The sequence below is a fragment of the Elephas maximus genome, chromosome 3, assembly GCF_024166365.1.
Source record: "Elephas maximus indicus isolate mEleMax1 chromosome 3, mEleMax1 primary haplotype, whole genome shotgun sequence".
In the NCBI taxonomy this organism is placed as follows: domain Eukaryota; kingdom Metazoa; phylum Chordata; class Mammalia; order Proboscidea; family Elephantidae; genus Elephas; species Elephas maximus.
The window spans coordinates 66741847-66759747 of record NC_064821.1 but is presented as its reverse complement, the minus strand read 5'-3'; the positions used below and the strand labels follow the sequence as shown (position 1 = coordinate 66759747).

The 17901-nt window shown below is 55.1% G+C and overlaps 2 protein-coding genes across 9 annotated transcripts in view; one reads left to right on the top strand and one right to left on the bottom strand.

Moving 5' to 3' along the window:
• UBXN11 (UBX domain protein 11) overlaps positions 1-13992 on the top strand; it is a 38601-nt gene extending 24609 nt beyond the window's left edge. For 6 of the 8 annotated variants that reach the window (XM_049878356.1, XM_049878352.1, XM_049878353.1 and 3 more), the window contains 8 exons: positions 209-335; positions 10216-10430; positions 10719-10796; positions 11838-11955; positions 12068-12171; positions 13416-13489; positions 13561-13701; positions 13782-13992. In XM_049878356.1, the coding sequence (XP_049734313.1) occupies positions 209-335; positions 10216-10430; positions 10719-10796; positions 11838-11955; positions 12068-12171; positions 13416-13489; positions 13561-13701; positions 13782-13974 (1050 nt within the window). In that variant the 3' untranslated portion in view covers positions 13975-13992. Of the gene's footprint in view, positions 1-208; positions 336-10215; positions 10431-10718; positions 10797-11837; positions 11956-12067; positions 12172-12576; positions 12654-13415; positions 13490-13560; positions 13702-13781 lie in introns of those variants that run through there. The other 2 variants (XM_049878359.1, XM_049878360.1) reach the window with 2 other exon arrangements.
• Positions 13993-14740: 748 nt separating this feature from the next.
• Positions 14741-16277, bottom strand: SH3BGRL3 (SH3 domain binding glutamate rich protein like 3). The gene is made up of 3 exons (XM_049878351.1): positions 16108-16277; positions 15297-15464; positions 14741-15172 (listed from the first exon to the last, which is right to left on the bottom strand). Exons 1-3 carry the CDS (start codon positions 16153-16155, stop codon positions 15107-15109), a joined length of 282 nt encoding a protein of 93 aa, XP_049734308.1. The 5' UTR covers positions 16156-16277; the 3' UTR covers positions 14741-15106.
• Positions 16278-17901: the final 1624 nt, after the last annotated feature.

The window sequence follows — 17901 nt, the reverse complement described above, 5'->3', positions numbered from 1 at the left end:
TATAGAGGAGGAGTCTGAGGCTCTAGGAGGTGAAGTGGCTTTCTGAGGTCACATAGCCAGGAAGTGGCTGATTCCCCAGCCCATCCCCTTTGTCCAGTTGGCTCTGGAAGCTGAAGACCGAGGCTAGGCACTGGGCTGATGCTGCATTTTCCCTGGGAAGGGGCTGAGTTGACAGTGCTCCCAGCATCTCCACCTTTTTTTCCCCCAGCGGTTCCTCAATGACTATGGCCTGCAGTGGGTGGGCGAGCCCACGGACCACGAGGACTCAGAGGGCAGGGCAGCCTCAGAGGATAGCAAGAAGGACTGGATGACTGTGAAGAAGTTCTGGAAGCCAGGTAAAGTAGGGGTTATCCCTAGCCTCTCCCACAAAGAGAATTCTCCAACAGCTTTCTATTGCCCATTGGCCCTCCAGAGTCCATTTCCTTCATGCTTCATGCCCCTGCCTTCAAGCACAAGGTGCCCCTAAGATATTCCACACCTTGTCCGTGACACAGCTCAGGAAAGGTCATGGCCTTCATCACTGAGCAATTTCTGGCCAATTTCTCCTTCTGGTCTCACCTCAGACTCTGCTTGCTCATCTTGCAAAGGCTCCAAAGATACAAAGATACAAGATGTAACAGCAGATTCACTTGCCTCAGGCTTCGTAGTTTACCAAAAGCCATCCATCCTTTAAAAAAAAAAAAATCTGCTTTGGAAGCCAGATCCTCCACTTCCAGGGCTAGGCCTTCTCTTTTCAGGCTCCTTCATAATCCAGACCATTAAAATCTTTCTGCTTTTGTGGGATTCCCACCACATTTTATTTTTAACTCAACTGTTAATATCTAGAGGGACCGCACTCCTGCTCCTTAGATTTGGAGCCATAGAACTGACCATTTAGGAAAGTTAGGTCCACCTTCAAAGAACGGAGGCTGTTGTCCAGGAGGTACTTCTGCAGGCTGTGGAGTTAGTCAAGCCTGGGTCCTCATCTTGACTCCACCAGCTATTCCAGTATGACTTGGACAAGTGACTTCCATTCTCTGAGCCTCAAGTTCCTCATCAATAAAATGAGAATAATACTCTTTCCCGCAGAGTTACAAGGAGTAGATGATTAATAAAGGCAGAGCACTTAACACTGCCTGGCACATAATAAGTCCAACAAGTTGGAGCTCTTACTGTTTTCCAAAGTCTTTGCCGCACACAGTCTTTGACATTCCCTCCCAGGAAGGCAATGGCAGCCTCAAGGGAACATGAGCTTAGCTCCCAAGGGGGTGGTTTGAAAGATGACAACACTCTCTTCACTTTACACTTCCTGCTCAGTAAAAACCCAGACTCAGTACGTGCATGTTCTACCTTATATTTAGACCTGGGCTTTGGTCAGGTCCCCCAAAATCTCAGGGCACAACCCCCTCACTGCTTATTCTAAAAACATCACTTCCAATTTGTGTAACATTTGCAGCTTTCAAAGCATTTTCATGAACATCTTTGACACAGGCCATGGGCTATTCCGTTTTACCGATGGGCACACTGAGGTACTGAAGGAGTCAGAAGACTGCTGAGTAAAGGGGGCAAGGCTTAAGGCTGAGACCCCACTTGGATGGCAGTTATAGTGATCTGGGCAGAAGATGACATGATGCCCAGGAGGAGGGTGGCGCTGATGAGATGGCAAGAAGAAGCAGAGCAGAGAGATTTAGAAGGGTGAGGGGAGTCAGGGATGATCCCAGGGAGCACAGCTGTGGGGGAAGATTTGAATCTATTTGGGACGTGGCAGAGCTAAGGAGCTGTGCAGCATCTGGGCGATGCCAGTAGGTGGTGGGGCATGGCTCGGCTGCCCAGGATGATGCTGCAAGTCTGGGCGTGCCAGCAACTCTAATGCATTAACTGAACTCTGGGCAGGAATGCCATAGGAAGAGTTCCCTAGGGACCCCCGCATGGCAAGACCCTGGCAGGCGACTGCTAGATGCTGTAAGAGTATCTGCCCCTGGGGTCCAGGGGCAGAGAGGCCTGCATGGCAAGCCAGTCTCAGGTATCACATGACCCTGCATTTTGTTGGAGGGTAACCTTCTTCCTGGCCAGTGGGGCCTTCCTGCCCCTTTGGGGAGTGTCTCAGTTATCTAGTGCTGCTATAACATAAATGCCACAAGTGGGTAGCTTTAACAAACAGAAATTTATTTTCTCGAAGCTTATTGTTGTTAGGTGCCATTGAGTTGATTTCTGTCTCATAGCGACCCTATGTACAACAGAATGAAATGCTGCCCATTCCTGTGCCATCCTCACAATGGTTGCTATATTTGAGCACATTGTTGCAGCCACTGTGTCAATCCATTTCGTTGAGGGTCTTCCTCTTTTTCTCTGACCCTCTACCTTACCAAGCATTATGTCCTTCTCCAGGGACTGATCCCTTTTGATAACATGTCCAAAGTACCTGAGACAAAGTCTCATGTCATGGATTGAATTGTGTCCCCCCAAAATATGTGTCAACTTGGTTAGGCCATGATTCCCAGTATTGTGTGGTTGTCCTTCATTTTGTGATTGATATAATTTTCCCGTATGTTGTAAATCCTAATCTCTGCATATGATTAATGAGGCAAGATTGGATTGTGTTGAAGAGGATTCGGGTGGGATATAACACCCTTGCTCAGGTCACATCCCTGATGCAATGTAAAGGGAGTTTTCCTCGGGTATGGCCTGTACCACCTTTTATCTCACAAGAGATAAAAGGAAAGGGAAGTGAGCAGAGACTTGGGAAACTTACACGACCAAGAAAGAAGCACCGGGAGCAGAGCACATCCTTTGCACCCAGGGTTCCTGCGCAGAGAAGCTTCTAGTCCAGGGGAAGATTGATAACAAGGGCCTTCCTCAGAGCTAACAGAGAAAGCCTTCCCCTGGAGCTCATGCCCTGAATTTGAACTTGTAGTCTACTAGACTGTGAGAGAATAAACTTCTGTTTGTTAAAGCCATCCACTTGTGGTTCTTCTGTTATGCAGCACTAGATGACTAAGATTTTGGTACCGAGAGTGGGGTGCTGCTCTAACAGATACCTAAAATGTGGAAGCGGTTTTGAAACTGTGAATGGATAGAGGACTCAGAGGGAAGCGAGGAGAATTGTTAACACTGGAGAAGGTGATGCTGGTGAGAAATGGCAGCAGAGGACCGGCTGCAGCAAAACCAGGAGACCAGCACCAGGCAGCACTGGAGCCTACCCATGGAGCGAGAGAGCTGAGTGCCTGTACACAGGAGGCTTTCTGGTGGAATGGGGTGCCTCCGGGGACTTACCGGTGGAGTACAGAGCTTTGGAACACTTGCCCCAGCAGGGCAGATTCGAGCATGAGGCCTGAGGGCTGAGAGGCCAAGGAACCAGGAAGCAGAAGCTGAAGAGACAAGGAACACAGAAAGCTGAACTGCCTCAGTCTCAAAAGGTATGGCCTCAACCTCTGGGATTTTAAAGGCTGGAGCCATTGCTTCTGATGTTTCTAAGGGTGGAGTCACCACTCAGATGGACTAGGAGAATGGCGCATTTAAAGCCAAGGGAGCAGAGTTGCTGTTCCAGTGGGCCCCGAAGGTGGAGCTGAAACCCAGGGCCCAGGGGCCTCCACTCAGAATCTGGAGAATGTAGCCAATACCTAGAGCCTGGAGGGCAGGGCCATTGTGTAAATTGTGGCAGAGAACAGAGGATTATGTTCAAAGCCTTGAGGGCTAATGTAATGTACTCTGCTGACCTGCTTAGTGCCTGCTATCCCTTCTTTCTTTCCAGTTTCTCCCATTTGTAAGCTTGTGCCTATTCTGCCATTGTACCTTTGGAAGCAGATAACTTGTATTCTAGATCTCACAGATGAAGAGGAATTATTGGACTTTGGACTTGGAGTTGATTTAAGACTGTTGCTATGATATGATGGGGAGAATGTGTTTTACATGTGACAAGGATGTGAATTTTGGGGCGGGGGCAAAGGTTGGAGTGTCATGGATTGAATTGTGCCCCCCAAAAATATGTGTCAACGAAAAGAGAGAGTGGAGGGAGAGAGTGGGCTGTCTCCTTAGGGGGAGAGTAATTGGGAGTGCGTAGCAAGGTGTATATATATATATTTTTTTTTTTTAGCAAGGTGTGTATGGGTTTTTGTGTGAGAGACTGACTTGATTTGTAAACTTTCACTTAAAGCACAATAAAAATTAGTAATAAAAAAGGTACCCTTTTGATTAAAAAAAAAAAAATACGTGTCAACTTGGTTAGGCCATGATTCTCAGTATTGTGTGGTTGTCCTCCATTTTGTGACTGATATAATTTCCTTACATGCTGTAAATCCTAATCTCTGCCTATGGTTAATGAGGCAAGATTGGATTATGATGAAAAAGATCAGGGTAGGATGTAACACCCTTGGCTCAGGTCATATCCCTGAGCCTATGTAAAGGGAGTTTCTCTGGGTGTGGCCTGCATCACCTTTTATCTTATAAGAGATAAAAGGAAAGGGAAGTGAACAGAGTTGGGGACCTCACACCACCAAGAAAGAAGCACCAGGAGCAGAGCGTGTCCTTTGGACCCGGGGTTTCTGCACGGAGAAGATCCTAGTCCAGGGGAAGATTGATGACAAGGACCTTGCCCCAGAGCTGACAGAGAAAGCCTTCACCTGGAGCTGATGCCCTGAATTTGGACTTCTAGCCTACTAGACTGTGAGAAAATAAACTTCTGTTTGTTAAAGCCATCCATTTGTGGTGTCAGCAGCACTAGATGACTAAGACATCTTACCATCCTCACTTTCAAGAAGCACTCTGGCTGTACCAGTTCTGAGGCAAACTTGTTTGTTCTTCTGGCAGTCTATGATATATTCAATATTCTTTGCCATCACTATAATTCAAAGGCATCAATTCTTCTTTGGTCTTCCTTAATCGTTGACAAGCTTTCCCATGTATATGAGGTGATTGAAAACACCATGGCTTGGGTCAGGTGCATCTTCGTCCTCAAGGTGACATCTTTGCTTTTCAAGACTTTAAAGAGGTTTTTTGCAGCAGATTTGCCCAATGCAATAATACATTGTTTGATTTTATGACTACTGCTTCCATGGATGTTGATTGTGGAGCCAACTAAAATGAAGTCTTTGACAACCTTAGGAATTTTCCATTTATCATGATATTGCTTGTTGGTCCAGTTGTGAGGGCTTTTGTTTTATGTTGAGGTATAATCCACACTGAAGGCTGTGGTCTCAGTTTAGAAGGCTAGAAGTCCGAATTCAGGACGCTGGCTCTAGGGGAAGGCTGTCTGTGTCGGCTCTGGGGGAAGGTCCTTGTTCCTTGTTCCTTTGTTTCTTGATGCTCTTCATGTGGCTTCGAATCTATATCCCCCCATCTCTGCTTGCTTAATCTGCTTTTATATCTCAAAAGAAATTGACTTAAAACACAGCCTATACTAATCCTGCCTCATTAACGTAATAAAGACAACCTATCCCCAAACAGGATTATAACCACAGGCATAGGGGTTAGGATTTACAACACATATTTTGGGGGGACACAATTCAATCCATAACAGGGAGGGTCAGACCAGATGGCTGGATTCTGGATCTGGCTCTCTAGATTCCCCGCTGCCCCACAAAACAGAGAGCAGCCCTGCTCGGCTCACTTCCTTTATGCTTCGTTAGGGCTGGCTTTGGAGTTGAGTGTTTCATGGCTAAAGCAACTGTGAAAGCCACCCAACCCCCTAACCTCAGAGGTCCCCTCTGGCTACATGTCCCCTCTGTGTCCCCTTTTAATTCTTTCACTTTTTGATTCTTCAACATGGGAGGGGGTCTTGATTTAGCTCTTCTTGCCAGATGAGTGACACACTTTTCATTTCTAGCAGCTTTTCCTCCTGGGCCCCCCTGGCTTTCCTCTTTCCCTCTGCCCCACTGCCTCCAGCCCCCAGATGTCAGCCTGCTCCTGCCCAAGCACCGTCTGACTCACAAAGCCTTCCTCCTGCTAGCCCTCATACGCTGGCTCATTTTTCTGGCTTCCCTCTGTTGGACCCCATCCCCAATGGCTCCATGGATGAGCCAGAACATCTATATTGGTCCAAAAGGGGATGATTCAGAACATTCTCGAGCCAGGGAATAACTGCCTTAGGGATGAGGGTCAACTGGGCCCATAAAAAGGCCCCAGCTGAGGAGAAGCCTTGCAGGAGTTTGCCTCAGGCTGGAGCATTCACCCCTTCCCACACTCCCCACCAATATATAGAGCATCAAATAGGGTGCTGTGCCAGGTGCTTCAGGGTATGCGGAAACATGAAAGATATAGTCCTGCTGTGGTCAGACACCATCCAGGCAGGTGTTGAGCCTCAGGGCTAAGGGCTCAGTTCAACCCTGTGCTCTTCTCCCCTCCTACCCCCCCGCTCCTCTCCCTTTCCTTCCCATCCCCCTCTCTGAGCTCCTCTCCCCCTCCTCCCTGTCCTCCTCTCTGAGGTCCTTTCCCCTCCCTGTCCCCCTCTCTGAGGTCCTCTTCCCTCCCTGTCCTCCTCTCTGAGCTCCTCTCCCCCTCCTCCCCATCCCCCTCTCTGAGGTCTTCTCCCCTCCCTGTCCCCCTCTGACCTCCTTTCCCCCCCTTTCCCATCCCCCTCTCTGAGCTTCTCTCCCCCTCCTTCCTGTCCTCCTCTCAGAGCTCCTCATCTCCCCATCAAGTTCCTCCCCTCCCTCTGTATCCTTCCTCTGAAGTCCCAAGCTCCTGGGTCTGGGTTTGGCATGGCCATCATAGGATTGGGTCCTGGATCTGCCCTTGAGCCCCTCAGACTAGCCTGGCCCAGACCCCAGGCAGTCTAGGCTCCTCCCTACCGTCACTTTCACCTGGAACTTTGCTAGTGCTGTGTCCCCTCCCATGTGCCTTGCCCACTTCTATCCCCTCTTTTGAATCTTGGCTCAAAGCCCACCTCCTCCCACATAAGTTCTTAGTGCTGAAATGCCTGTTGTAGCTGCCGCAGAGCATTGTGGGAAGGGACTCTGCTTTAGAGGGCAGGGGCTGATGGCTCAGGCTGAAGAGTAGGGATCCTGGGTGGGATCTGACCCTGTATGGGCAAATTGCTTAACCCCTCTGAGCCCGTTTCCTCACCTGTGAGATGTCTAGGCCGCTGTGAGGATGGAATGGGAGTGCATGTGGAGTGCTTGGCATGCTGCTGCCCCGTAAATGAGCAGGGATTGCAGACAGTGTCACTGCACTGTCCCCATGCCCCGAGTGCCTGCACAGTGCCTGGTACGTGGGCCAGGGTATATGCACTCACACGGGATTGGCTGGGGGTGGGCTTCCTGCCCAGTGAGGCAGCCCCAGGCCCATCAGCTTGTTTGAGGGGGAGATTAGCCTGTCATCTGCATGAATGGGGCCAGAGAGAGCTGTGGGTAGAATGGAGCAGGCCTCTGTCATGGGCTAGCTGTGCACTCCCAGCAGTGAACAGCCTCTTGGTGCCTATTTTCCTCCCACTGGCTCTTCTGAGGGGCAGAGTGAATACTGCCAAAGTCCTTAGTGCAGGGCCTGGCTCGCAAGTGTGTGGTAACAGTGGTGCAGGGCCTGGCTTGCAAGTGTGTGGTAACAGTGGTTCTATCTCCTGTTGCAGCCGTCTTTACGTGAGGCCACAGGGAAAGAGGCATGGAGGGCAGTGGAACTGAGAGGGGCCAGGGCAACTTGCTCACTACTCAGTCTCTCACAGAAGTGGGTGGTTCTCCTAGGGACCTGCAAGGAGCTAGCCCCGTGCAAGGCCACCACTTACCTGCTCATTGCAGCAGTCTGGCCCTCCTATGGGCTCTACAGCCCCCACAGTGGCACTATTGTCACTGTCTCTTGGCTACCCCATCTCCTTTGCTTAAGTGTGAGCCTGAGAAGGGCAGGGCCCTGGCTGTGGCACTGCCAGAATTCACAGAAACTAGCAATGGTTAAGCGCTTGGCTGCTAACTGAAAGGTTGACGGTTGGAACCCATCAGCAGCTCTGCAGGAGAGAAGACCTGGAAGCCCTATGGGGCAGTTCTACTCTGTCATATAGGGTCACTTTGAGTCTGAATTGACTTAACGACATGCAACAACAACAATAAGCAGAACGTGGGTGCTGCAGACGTGTTTGCTAAAGGGGAGAACAGATCCAGCACACACTTCCTGAGCACCCACTCTGGGCCAGGCCCAGGGCTGGCTGCTCCAGCCCTGCATTCAGGGAGCACCCGGTGTGGCTGAAGAGACAAACAAGCAAACAGAAAACAACAGCCTGAGACAAGGGCTAAGGAGAAGTGCACCCAAGGGCGCCAGGAACCCAGGAAGAGCCAGGGCCCTTCCTCAAGGAGGCTCCTAGGAAGGCTTCTTGGAGGAGATGGGGTGAGTGAGCGCACCCTGTGCCCAGTGATGAATGGGAGGGTGGGGTGTGAGAGACAACAGCAGCCAACCTCTGCCCAGCCCACCCTGCTTTCACTGCTGAGCCCTAACCCAGCTGGCTGAGTGCTGCCTCTGGGGTCTGTTCTCTCAGCAAACTTCTCTTATCCCTCTCATTCTGTCTTGGCATCATTCCCTGGGCTTCCTCCTGCCCCATTCCCTGTGGACACCCATGCCCTTGAGCTCCCTGAAAAGCCCTGGCCCCTGGAGGCAGCTTGGTGCAGGGGGAGGAGCACTGGATTAGGAGTCAGCATCTCTGGGATTACTCCCAGCTCTGCACTGTATGCTCTGCTTTGGCCAAGTCCCCTGACCTCTCAGGCCTCACTTTTCCCATCTGTAAGAATAGGGGCGGGGCAGCGTTGGGTGAGACCTTCTCTGCTGTTGCTGTTCTTAAAGCAGTTGGTAAAGGAAAAGAACGTCTTGATAGTGTTCTGAGCCCAGACATACCAGGGACACCCAGGGTGGTCTGAGTGGGTTTTCCTGCCAGCCTCTCCTGAGATCTCAGGGACCCCAGTGAGCCCCAGGAGGAGGTGGGGGGCAGGTGCAACCCCAGTGACAGTAGGGCATGTGGGGAGAGGGGAAGGCCAGCTGGGGCTTGCTGTTTCAGCTCCCACAAGGCAACAGGAAGCATGGCCACCCACATCCGTACTTACCCAGCATAGCAGCTGTCCTCTGTGGGGAAAGGAATTGGGTCCCCAGAGTCCTGACCTACATCCTGCTGTAGCCTGGCTGTCCTAGTGAAGAACAGCCTCCAAGAAGGCCCAGGAAGTCACTGGGGTGTTGGGTGCTGTGTCTGGGTTTACCCTGGTAGATAGCTTATTTGGGGACCAGGTCACATCCCGTCCCCAGGTGGCGTCCCGCCTGCCCTCTACCTTTGCTGTTGTGGCATCTGTCATGGCTGTCCCCACCACCCCATCTTCACCTCCCAGAGCTTAGACACAGCTGTACGTTCACACATTTTTCAGAGGAACAGGCCAAAACTTCTGTCAGCTTCTCACAGGGGTCTGTGACCCAGAAAAAGTTTGCACAGCCCAAGGCCTGCCCCAGCTCTCTGTCCAGCGGCATTCCCAACACCCTGCGTAACAGACATCTGTCCCAACCCTGACCCTCCTCTCCTGATGGTGCAAACGGGCAGGAAAAACACTCGAGTCAGCCCCAACTCAAATCCCAGCCAGCTCTCTACCTTGCCAGGTGGCCTGGGGCAGGTCATTTTTCATTGCTGTGGGCCTGTTTCCTCCTGTGTAAAAATGGAGAGAAATGACACCTGCCTCATAGCCTCAGGGGTGGTCTGAGGATTATTTGTGGCAAGGTAGAGCTGGTAACAATAACTAACATGGGTAGAGTGCTTGCGATGAGCTGGCTGTCATCTTGGCCCCTCACAGCCATCCTAGGAGGTAGATGCTATCATCATCCCATTCTAGAGAACCTTGTGGCACACAGCATTAAATGACTTGACCAAAGGTTGCACAGCCAGAAATGCAGGAGGTGGGATTTGAGCCCAGGCTGCTGTGATCCTGAGTTGGAGCTCTACCCTGTTGATTTTAAGCTGCCAACCCAGTGCCTGACCCAGACAGACCTGGAGCCAAATCCTGCTTCTGCCATTTAACTACCGCGTGTCCCTAGGCAAGTCATTTCACCTGCTCTGTCCAGTTTCCTCATCTGAAGAATGGGGGTGATCAAGCATCTGCAGCATAGGGTTGGTATGAGGAGTGAATGTGATAATGGATGCTAACCCCCGAGCACACAGTAAGCACTCAATAAAAGATAGCTGTCCTTCATCCTCAGGTAGCCACTTAAGGAGATAACACTGCCCAGCATGGGGAGGGCAGCCACAGGGGCCATCAAGAGAGGCTCATGGGTGACCATCCTCTTTGCCAGGGGATTCAGTGGTGCCCCCAGAGGTGGACTTTGACAGGCTGCTGGCCAGCCTGAAGGACCTCAGTGAGCTGGTGGTTGAGGGCGAGACCCAGGTGACACCAGTGCCCGGTGGGGCACGGCTCCATGTCCTCGAGCCCATCCCCCTGAAGCTCTACCGGAATGGTATCATCATGTTTGACGGGCCCTTCCGGCCCTTCTACGATCCCTCCACGCAGGTAAGTGCAGGGGACAGGCTGCTCCCACCTGCCCGCCGACAGTTGGAGATGGTGGGGCTCAGCTCACCCCAGGCCCAGCCTACCCTCCACCGGGCACCCAAGCCCAGTTGCAGCTGGTGCTACATGCACGACTTGCAAAGGGCCCCCACCCAAATCCTGGGGCTCTGAGTATTTCCAGAGTGATCCACTGGGTTAGCCCAGCGCCAAAGGCCTGGCACCCAGGGAAGAAGCAGGTTGGGGGCACTGCATGTGTCTGGCCAGGCCTCACCCTGCCTCTCCCCCCTGCAGCGCTGCCTCCGAGACATCTTGGATGGCTTCTTCCCCTCCGAGCTCCAACGACTGTACCCCGATGGAGTCCCCTTTAAGGTGACCACCCCCTCCCTGTGTGAGGATTTTGGAGAAGGTGGTGATAAACAGCTCCCTCTCAGGGGTCACCCATTCTGAGGTGGGGAGCCACTTCAGCACCCCAGGGACCCTAGTCTGATGACCTGGGGGAGGGTGAGCCTGAGCTGGCGTGGGAAAGGAGTGGGGAGGCTGCTGTGCCTGTGGCTGCTACTCAGCGGGCTCTGCCGAGGCTGAGCAGCAGGCAGCACCCTCTGCTGGCACCCTGAAGGCACAGCCCTGGCCAGGCAGGACTGCTGCCCTTTCCTTCAGGACACCTCGACAGTCTGAGGTCCCTGAGGGATCTATGCAGAAGTGGCCTAGCTTCCCTCAGAGTCTCCTGAAGCCATTGGTTGTGGGGGAAGGCAGTCCTGTGAACCTCAACACAGAACTGAAATGGGCACATGTTGGGGCTGAAGGCCGGGATGGAGGTGGTCCCTGCTGGGGTATGTGAGCTGGGGGTGCTGCTATGGGAGCACGTGAGGCAGTGTGTCCCAGAGGGCGGGTGAGTAGTTCCACAGTGAGAAGGCATGTGCCACCACAGCTAAAAAACAGTGTGAGTCATGATTGGGGGCGTCGGAGGCAGTCGGTGCCAAGATGGTGCCAAGAGGTGGGCCTTGATGGGGGCAAGTGAGGTAATACACATTGTGATGGGGTCTGCCCTGCAGACAGGCCGCAGCAGAAGGCTTTGTCCTTTCTTAACACCTTCCCCTTACGGTCAGCTGATGAGAGGGGGTCTGTGAGGAGGATGTCAGTGCTATGGCTTCAGCTGGCATAGATCAGGGGTGCTTGTAGAAAGAGCAGGGCCCAGGTAGATGACAGCAACATGCACTGTGGTTCCCCTGCTCTCTCCCAGGGCCTCAGTTTCCTCGTCTGTAAAATGGGAATTGCATTAGATGAATTAAACTTTCCCTTGGTCCTGTTCCCAGAGTCTGTTTCTGAGGCCTCTGTGTGGGCAAGCAGGGGTCGGGGTGGGGCCCAGGGCTGAAGAGCTGGGCCTGCCTCTGTGCCTGTCCTTCTTGCCAGGTGAGTGACCTTCGCAATCAGTTCTACCCGGAGGATGGGCTGAACCTGTTCCCAGGAGAGGGTCGCGTGGTGGGCTGGCAGAGGGTACGCAAGGCCTCGGACAGGTTGGAAAACTCAGGTGAGCTCAGCCCTGAGGCTGAGCCTGGTGGCTGGGGGCTGTGTAGGTGACCTCCTCCGCCAATCCTCACAGTCCCCCGGAACCAAGGCTCCTGACACCCTCCTGCCTGCAGGTTCCAGGATGACTGCTGAGAAGTTTCTGAACAGGCTTCCCAAGGTTGTGATCCGGCAGGGCGAGGTGGTTGACATCCGTGGCCCCATCCGGGACACCCTACAGGTGAGACCAGCCCCAATTCCCCCAGCCCTACTTAGGGGTATGCACCACCAACCCTGGGCCAGCCTCCCCGAGCAGTGGCTTGTCTAGAGGCTCAGGCTTGGGTGCCCCCCGATGAAGGCCTGGACTGTCCCCTGGAATCTGTAGAGCTGGTGAGAGCTCTGGGCTCGGACCCAGCAGTGGTGAGAGCTCTGGGCTCGGACCCAGCAGTGGGATGAGGAGAGGGGGATGTGATGAGAAGGGAAAAGTGTTGGGGTCCAGGCCATGGATGAGCCCAAGGCCTAGGCTGCCCCCTCGCAGTTCAGACCTAAATATTGAATTCAGTCCAGGTTTCCCCCAGGCCCCTTAAACTCAGCTGGCCCTCACAGAGCTCACCATCTCCCCCACTCCCCATCACGCTCCTCCCAGGTCTCCACCTGTGAAAGGCACCAAGCCTCAGTTTCCAGGACTCCTCTGCCTCCTTCACCCCCACATTACCAAGTTCTGTGAGTCCCAGAGCTTCTCCCAAATCCATCCCTTCTCTCCATTCCCACAGCACCACCAACCTAGTGTAGGCTCCAGTGTCTCTCCCAGACAGCTGCAGCAGCCTCACTGGCCTTCCACCTCCAGCCAGCCCTCTCCCAGCAGCCTCTGTGTTTCTTTGAAAATGTAAATTGATACTCCCCACTAATCCTCCAAAGGCTTCCTGGAGGATAGGGCCAAGCTCCTCATCCTGGCCCTCAAGGCCACCATTCATCTAAGCCCCTCCCAACCCCTTTGCTCCTCCTGTCCAACCTGATTCCCAGCTTCAGCCCCCGCGACTGGCTGGCACTTTCCCTAAGGTATCACCTCCTCTAGGAAGCCTTTCCTGATGTCAGGATCTTTGCCTATGCTGTCTGGAATATTCCTGCTGCCTTTTTCTCCACCTCCTTCCTAAGGACTCCTTATGCTTCAGGCACAGCTCAGATGTCATCTCCCCAGGGCAGCACCCTGCCTGGTTATGGTCTGTGGGGTTGTCTTCCCCACTAGACTGAGGGAGCTCAAGGCTTCTCGGGGGAATGATGAGGCCATCTCCCAGAGAAGGACCCCCCTCTTTTTCCATTTCCTCTCCTTAGTTGTTAGAACAACCTACCCCCTAGCCTGGCACTGCCCATTGGTCTCCTCCATCCCTGACCAGGGGATGAGTCCCCTTCTAAGGGTTGGGGGGAGTGGGGGCGTAGGTCTGGTAAGGCCCAGGGCTCTGTCCACTCTCCATCTCTGCCTTCCAGAACTGCTGCCCGTTGCCAGTCCGGATCCAGGAGGTTGTGGTGGAGACACCTGCTTTGGCTGCGAAGCGTGAGAGGTGAGGGCCAGGCTGAGAGGTGTGGGCCGGGGCTCGGGCTCCCGGGAGCACTAATGGTCCTGGGCCCACAGGAGCCAGGAGTCGCCTGAGACACTGACGCCCTCACTCTCCACGCTGCGCATCAAGTCCGAGAACTGCGAGCAGGCATTCCTGCTGACAATGCGGCCGGAGGACACTGTGGGCGACGTGCGCGCCCTGCTAGCGCAGGCCAGGTGGGCGCCGGGCGGGGCTGCAGGCCGCAAAGGGGCCGCTGGCACCTTGCCGGGCCTGATCTGCCCCGCCCGGTCCCCAGGGCCGTGGACCCCGCCGCCTTCGAGATCTTTAGCACGTTCCCGCCCACGGTCTACGACGACGACGCGCTCACTCTGCAGGCCGCAGGCCTGGTGCCCAACGCGACGCTGCTGCTGCGGGCGCGCCGGGCCCCGCCGCCCGTCCGCGAGGCCCGCGCCGGGTTGGGTCTAGACCCCGGCCCCAGCGCTGAATAAAACACCCGCCCCCGCCACCGGCTGCTCCACCAGGCTCTCTCGGCCCGCCCGCCCGCCCAGCGGGGCGCCAGGGAGGGCGGGAGCCCAGCTGGGCCGGGGAAGGGGCGGCACGGACCCGCCCCTCAGTAACCCGAGCCCCAGCTGGCGGGCCTCGCCGCTGGGTCTTTGTCCTCCAGGTTCCTCTTTCGCCCACGAGGGCTGAGCGGATCCTGCGCAGGGAGAGGCCGGCCTAGCTGGGTTTCCAGTTCCCCCATCCTCAGCCTCAGCTGGGGCAGCGCGGCCTCACATGTGCAAGTGTGCAGACAGATGTGTACAAACCCACAAGCATGTGGGGACACTTCAGCAGTATGCACAAAGCCCCAGCCGGCAACTACTCTCATGCCCCCAAACCTGCAGCACTGCAGCTGTGCGTCCACTCCCACTACACACCCACACTCAGCCAGCCTGCTGGCACATAAGCAGGCAGCCACCGGACAGCCACCTGCAGAGACAGGCATGCAAACATGCATACACACCAAGGCACGGACAGGGGTGTTGGGGACACCATCACGTGCATGTGAACTGGAGGGCACCCACTCAGTCCCCAGGAACTGGTGGTCCACACAGGCCTGGGTCTGCCAAACTGATATCCAAGCACATGTACCATGACACACAGAGGTGACAGACACACGGGGGGAAGCTCAGCTGTTGGGCCCACAGGAGCACAGCCTTGCTGAGGGCAGGGGCCCAGGATGTCCAGGCCACAACCAGACAGACACAGCGCCAATGGAATGGAACATTTAATTGTCTCCGGGTGCTCCCAGGACAGGGATTGCGGGGCCTTTGGCAGAGCCCTGGCTGATGGCACCAACAGAGGTGCCCATCAGCCAGTACCGGGCAGGGTGGCAGCCTCAAGGCTGGCTGGGATAGCCAGCACCGGGCTGTTGCTTAAGACTAGTAGGTAAGGAATGTTGCCTTTGAATGGAGGAGAGGGGCTACAGTTAGGGGAGAAGGGACCTGGGGGGAGGAGGGAGGGGCTCCGAGGTCAAAAGGTTAGGAATGACAGGGAATTGGTCACAAGGTCCATGGCTAGGCAAGGGCTAGGGGGGAACGTGGTGACGGAGTCCAGTGGGGGACCGTGGGTGTGCTTAGCTCAGGCCAACTTCAGGAACTCCTGCAGTGTGTTTTGTTCCACAGCCTCCACGAAGAGCTCATAGTCCTGGGGGAGGGAGGTGAGGGGTGGCCACCTGAGTGCTGGCACTGGACACCCACTAGTGCTTTGTCTCAGGTCTGACCCTGGCTGGAGCCCTCTACAACACTCCCCCCAGCCCCCAGGCCCATACCCCACAGTACTGGTCCCCGTTGACAATCTGGGGCGGGGTGGCCTTCGGGTTGCCCGCCAAGGCTCGCATCTCGTCCCGTAGGGCGTTGTCCTGGGAGATGTCCACCAGCTGGTACTGGATGCGCTTCCCGTCCAGGATGCGAGTCACCTCGCTCTGCTGGGACTTGATCTGGGGGTGGGGGGCCAGCAGGGATCAGTGGGCACGCAGGGGGGAAGTGTGGGGCAAGCCTGGGCTGTGTGAAGGGCTGTGACCTGGAGCTTTGGTCTCCCTGCTCCCTCCACACTCTGGGGAAGGGTTCTGGCCACTGGTCATTCGGAAGGGTGAGTCCAGTTTGAGGTGGTGTAGGGCGAAAAGAGGGACCACTAACCGTGGGGAAGGGTCAGAACGGGGAAAGTGAGATAAGGTTCCGGGTGAGGACAGCCAGCGGCTGTCTGAGCCAAGGGGAGGCAAAGCAGACCTGGATGGAGGCGTGGTAAGGGGCCACCCCCACCCCACGCGCGTACACGGTGGTGGAGAAGGCAGGATAAGGATGTGGTTGGGGCAGTGGGGATGCGGAGAACGGCTGTCCAGGCGACGGGGGATGGGCGTGGGCAGTTCATGCCGGGCCGCCGAGGACACAAAATGCCTGATGAAGGGGCTCTGGATGGGGTCACGGACTCGCTTCCAAACCTTAGGGGCCGAGCTCCGGGACCCGACGCCCCCCACCCCCGGCCCGCCCCCGTCCTGGGGGGCGGGTCCTGGGCGCCCGGTCCAGAGCTCCGGGACACGGCCCCGGTCCTCTCCCCTGGCGCCCGACTCGGGGCGCACTTACTTCGCGGGAACCGGTGACCGACGTGCTGTAGACGCGCAGGCCACTCATGCTGCGGGCGGACGGAAGGACCGACAGGAGGACAGAGATAGCGGCAGCAGCACGGCCAGGAGACTACGCCGCCGCGCTCGGGAGCGGTTTCCTTCCTGCTCAGCCCGCGAGTCACCGCTCTCAGGACCAATGGGCGGTGCGGGCAGGCAAGCGGCCGGGGCGGGGCCTGCGCGACTCCGCCCCGCGCGCCGGAGGCCCCCTCCCCTCCCCCTCTGTGGCCAGACGCCGGGGACCTCAGTCCCACGCAGGGCCGCTCCTTTTCTAGCCGCCCTCTTCTGTCCTACCCTCTTCTGGGGTCCAGTGAGGCTGGGGAGGAAGCCGATGGCAGGAGGGCCAAGGAGGGCAGGGGCAAGGGTTTAGCAAAGGCCTGCGCCCCAGTCACCACCCAGCTTTGGTGCTCCCAACCACCCCTCCGTGCCACTGTTAGCTCCCAAGAGGAGGAGCCATGATAAAGCAGCTCAGCTCCGGGCTTTGATAAGCTCGGACTGTTTTCTAACTCGAAGTTTCCAAGCTAGGGAACCTCTCTCCAGGTCCACCTCCCCACGCCCCTCCCAGGGAAGCCCCCACCATAACCCTGGGGAAGGGGAGGCACACTAAAGCAGGTGCCGCGCCTGCTCCAGATTTCCCCTGAAGTTCCTCCCCACTCAGGCAGGTTTAGACAAGGAAGGGTGGTGGCCACACCCTAAACGAGCCAGATGGAGATCAAGAGGCTGATAAAAAAAAGCTCTGGAAAGTAAGGAGGCAGAAGTTAGTGTCAAAACTGGAAAGCCTGGCCTCACCTGGCCCTCTGTTAAAGATTCACAACCAGTCCTGGGGGGCCCCCAGCTCAACCCCAACTCCATGCTGTGGATGGCAGTCTGAAACAGCAACTGCTCCCAGCAAAACTTAAATAGGTTCAGAGGGAGCAGAACCAAGCAACCAGCCTAGCTTTGGGAACTTATCTAGGTGTCTGGGGTTGGCCATGATGTCCCCCGAGTTTCCCGCAGTTCCAGCGCTCAGACAGGTAACAGCCCAGCAAGACTGGTGCCCTCAGGCAAACAGTTCCAGCTCAGACAGGTAACAGCCCAGCAAGACTGGTGCCCTCAGGCAAACAGTGCCTGGCCTTGCTCTGCGAGCTTCTTCCTCACAGCAACCCAGAAGCAGCGAGACTTCCTCTCTGGGGAGGACTGCTGAAACTCTTCCCAATGATGAACTTGCTTGATGACTCAGGACAGCTTTGCCCAAATGAAAGGGGTGTGGGTAGACATCTTGTTTGCCCCAACAGAACAACAGAGGAGCAGAAGTAAGTGGTACAGATACTGATGTGAGACTGGACCTGCCAAAGGTCCCTCCTTGCTGCTGTCTGGGGAACTTGGGTAAACACCCAGCCTTTGGCTTCAACAAGCCTAAACAGGGTAAGACAAGGGCGAGGTGGTGATGGAAGGCTACAGAAAACTGAGGAGTCTGTTAAATATTTTATTTTGTAATCAAAATAGGCAATACAAACCAGTTGACATAACAAAGATTCATATAAATAACTGCTTATAAACTTTACAAGGAAAAATACCCGTGAGCATGGTGGCTGGGCTCCCAACACAGGGCGGAGACCAACCAGGCAGCTCTGCTTTCAGGAGGCAGGAGCCCAGAGGCTGAGGGAATGGCCGGGTGGGGCTGTTCTGAATGAAAGGGATAAGTCACTCCATAAATAAAACACAAACTTGTCAAAACACTTAAGAAGGAGCCTCATTCAGGCCAAGGAGTGAAGTC

What these genes read in the sequence shown, in the direction of transcription:
- SH3BGRL3 (XM_049878351.1), bottom strand. Translation starts at nt 16,155, where the DNA reads ATGAGTGGCCTGCGCGTCTACAGCACGTCGGTCACCGGTTCCCGCGAA. An exon ending in CGGTCACCGGTTCCCGCGAA is followed by an intron (nt 15,465 to 16,107) that starts GTAAGTGCGCCC and finishes CCCCACCCCCAG; the next exon opens with ATCAAGTCCCAGCAGAGCGA. An exon ending in ACGGGGACCAGTACTGTGGG is followed by an intron (nt 15,173 to 15,296) that starts GTATGGGCCTGG and finishes TCCCTCCCCCAG; the next exon opens with GACTATGAGCTCTTCGTGGA.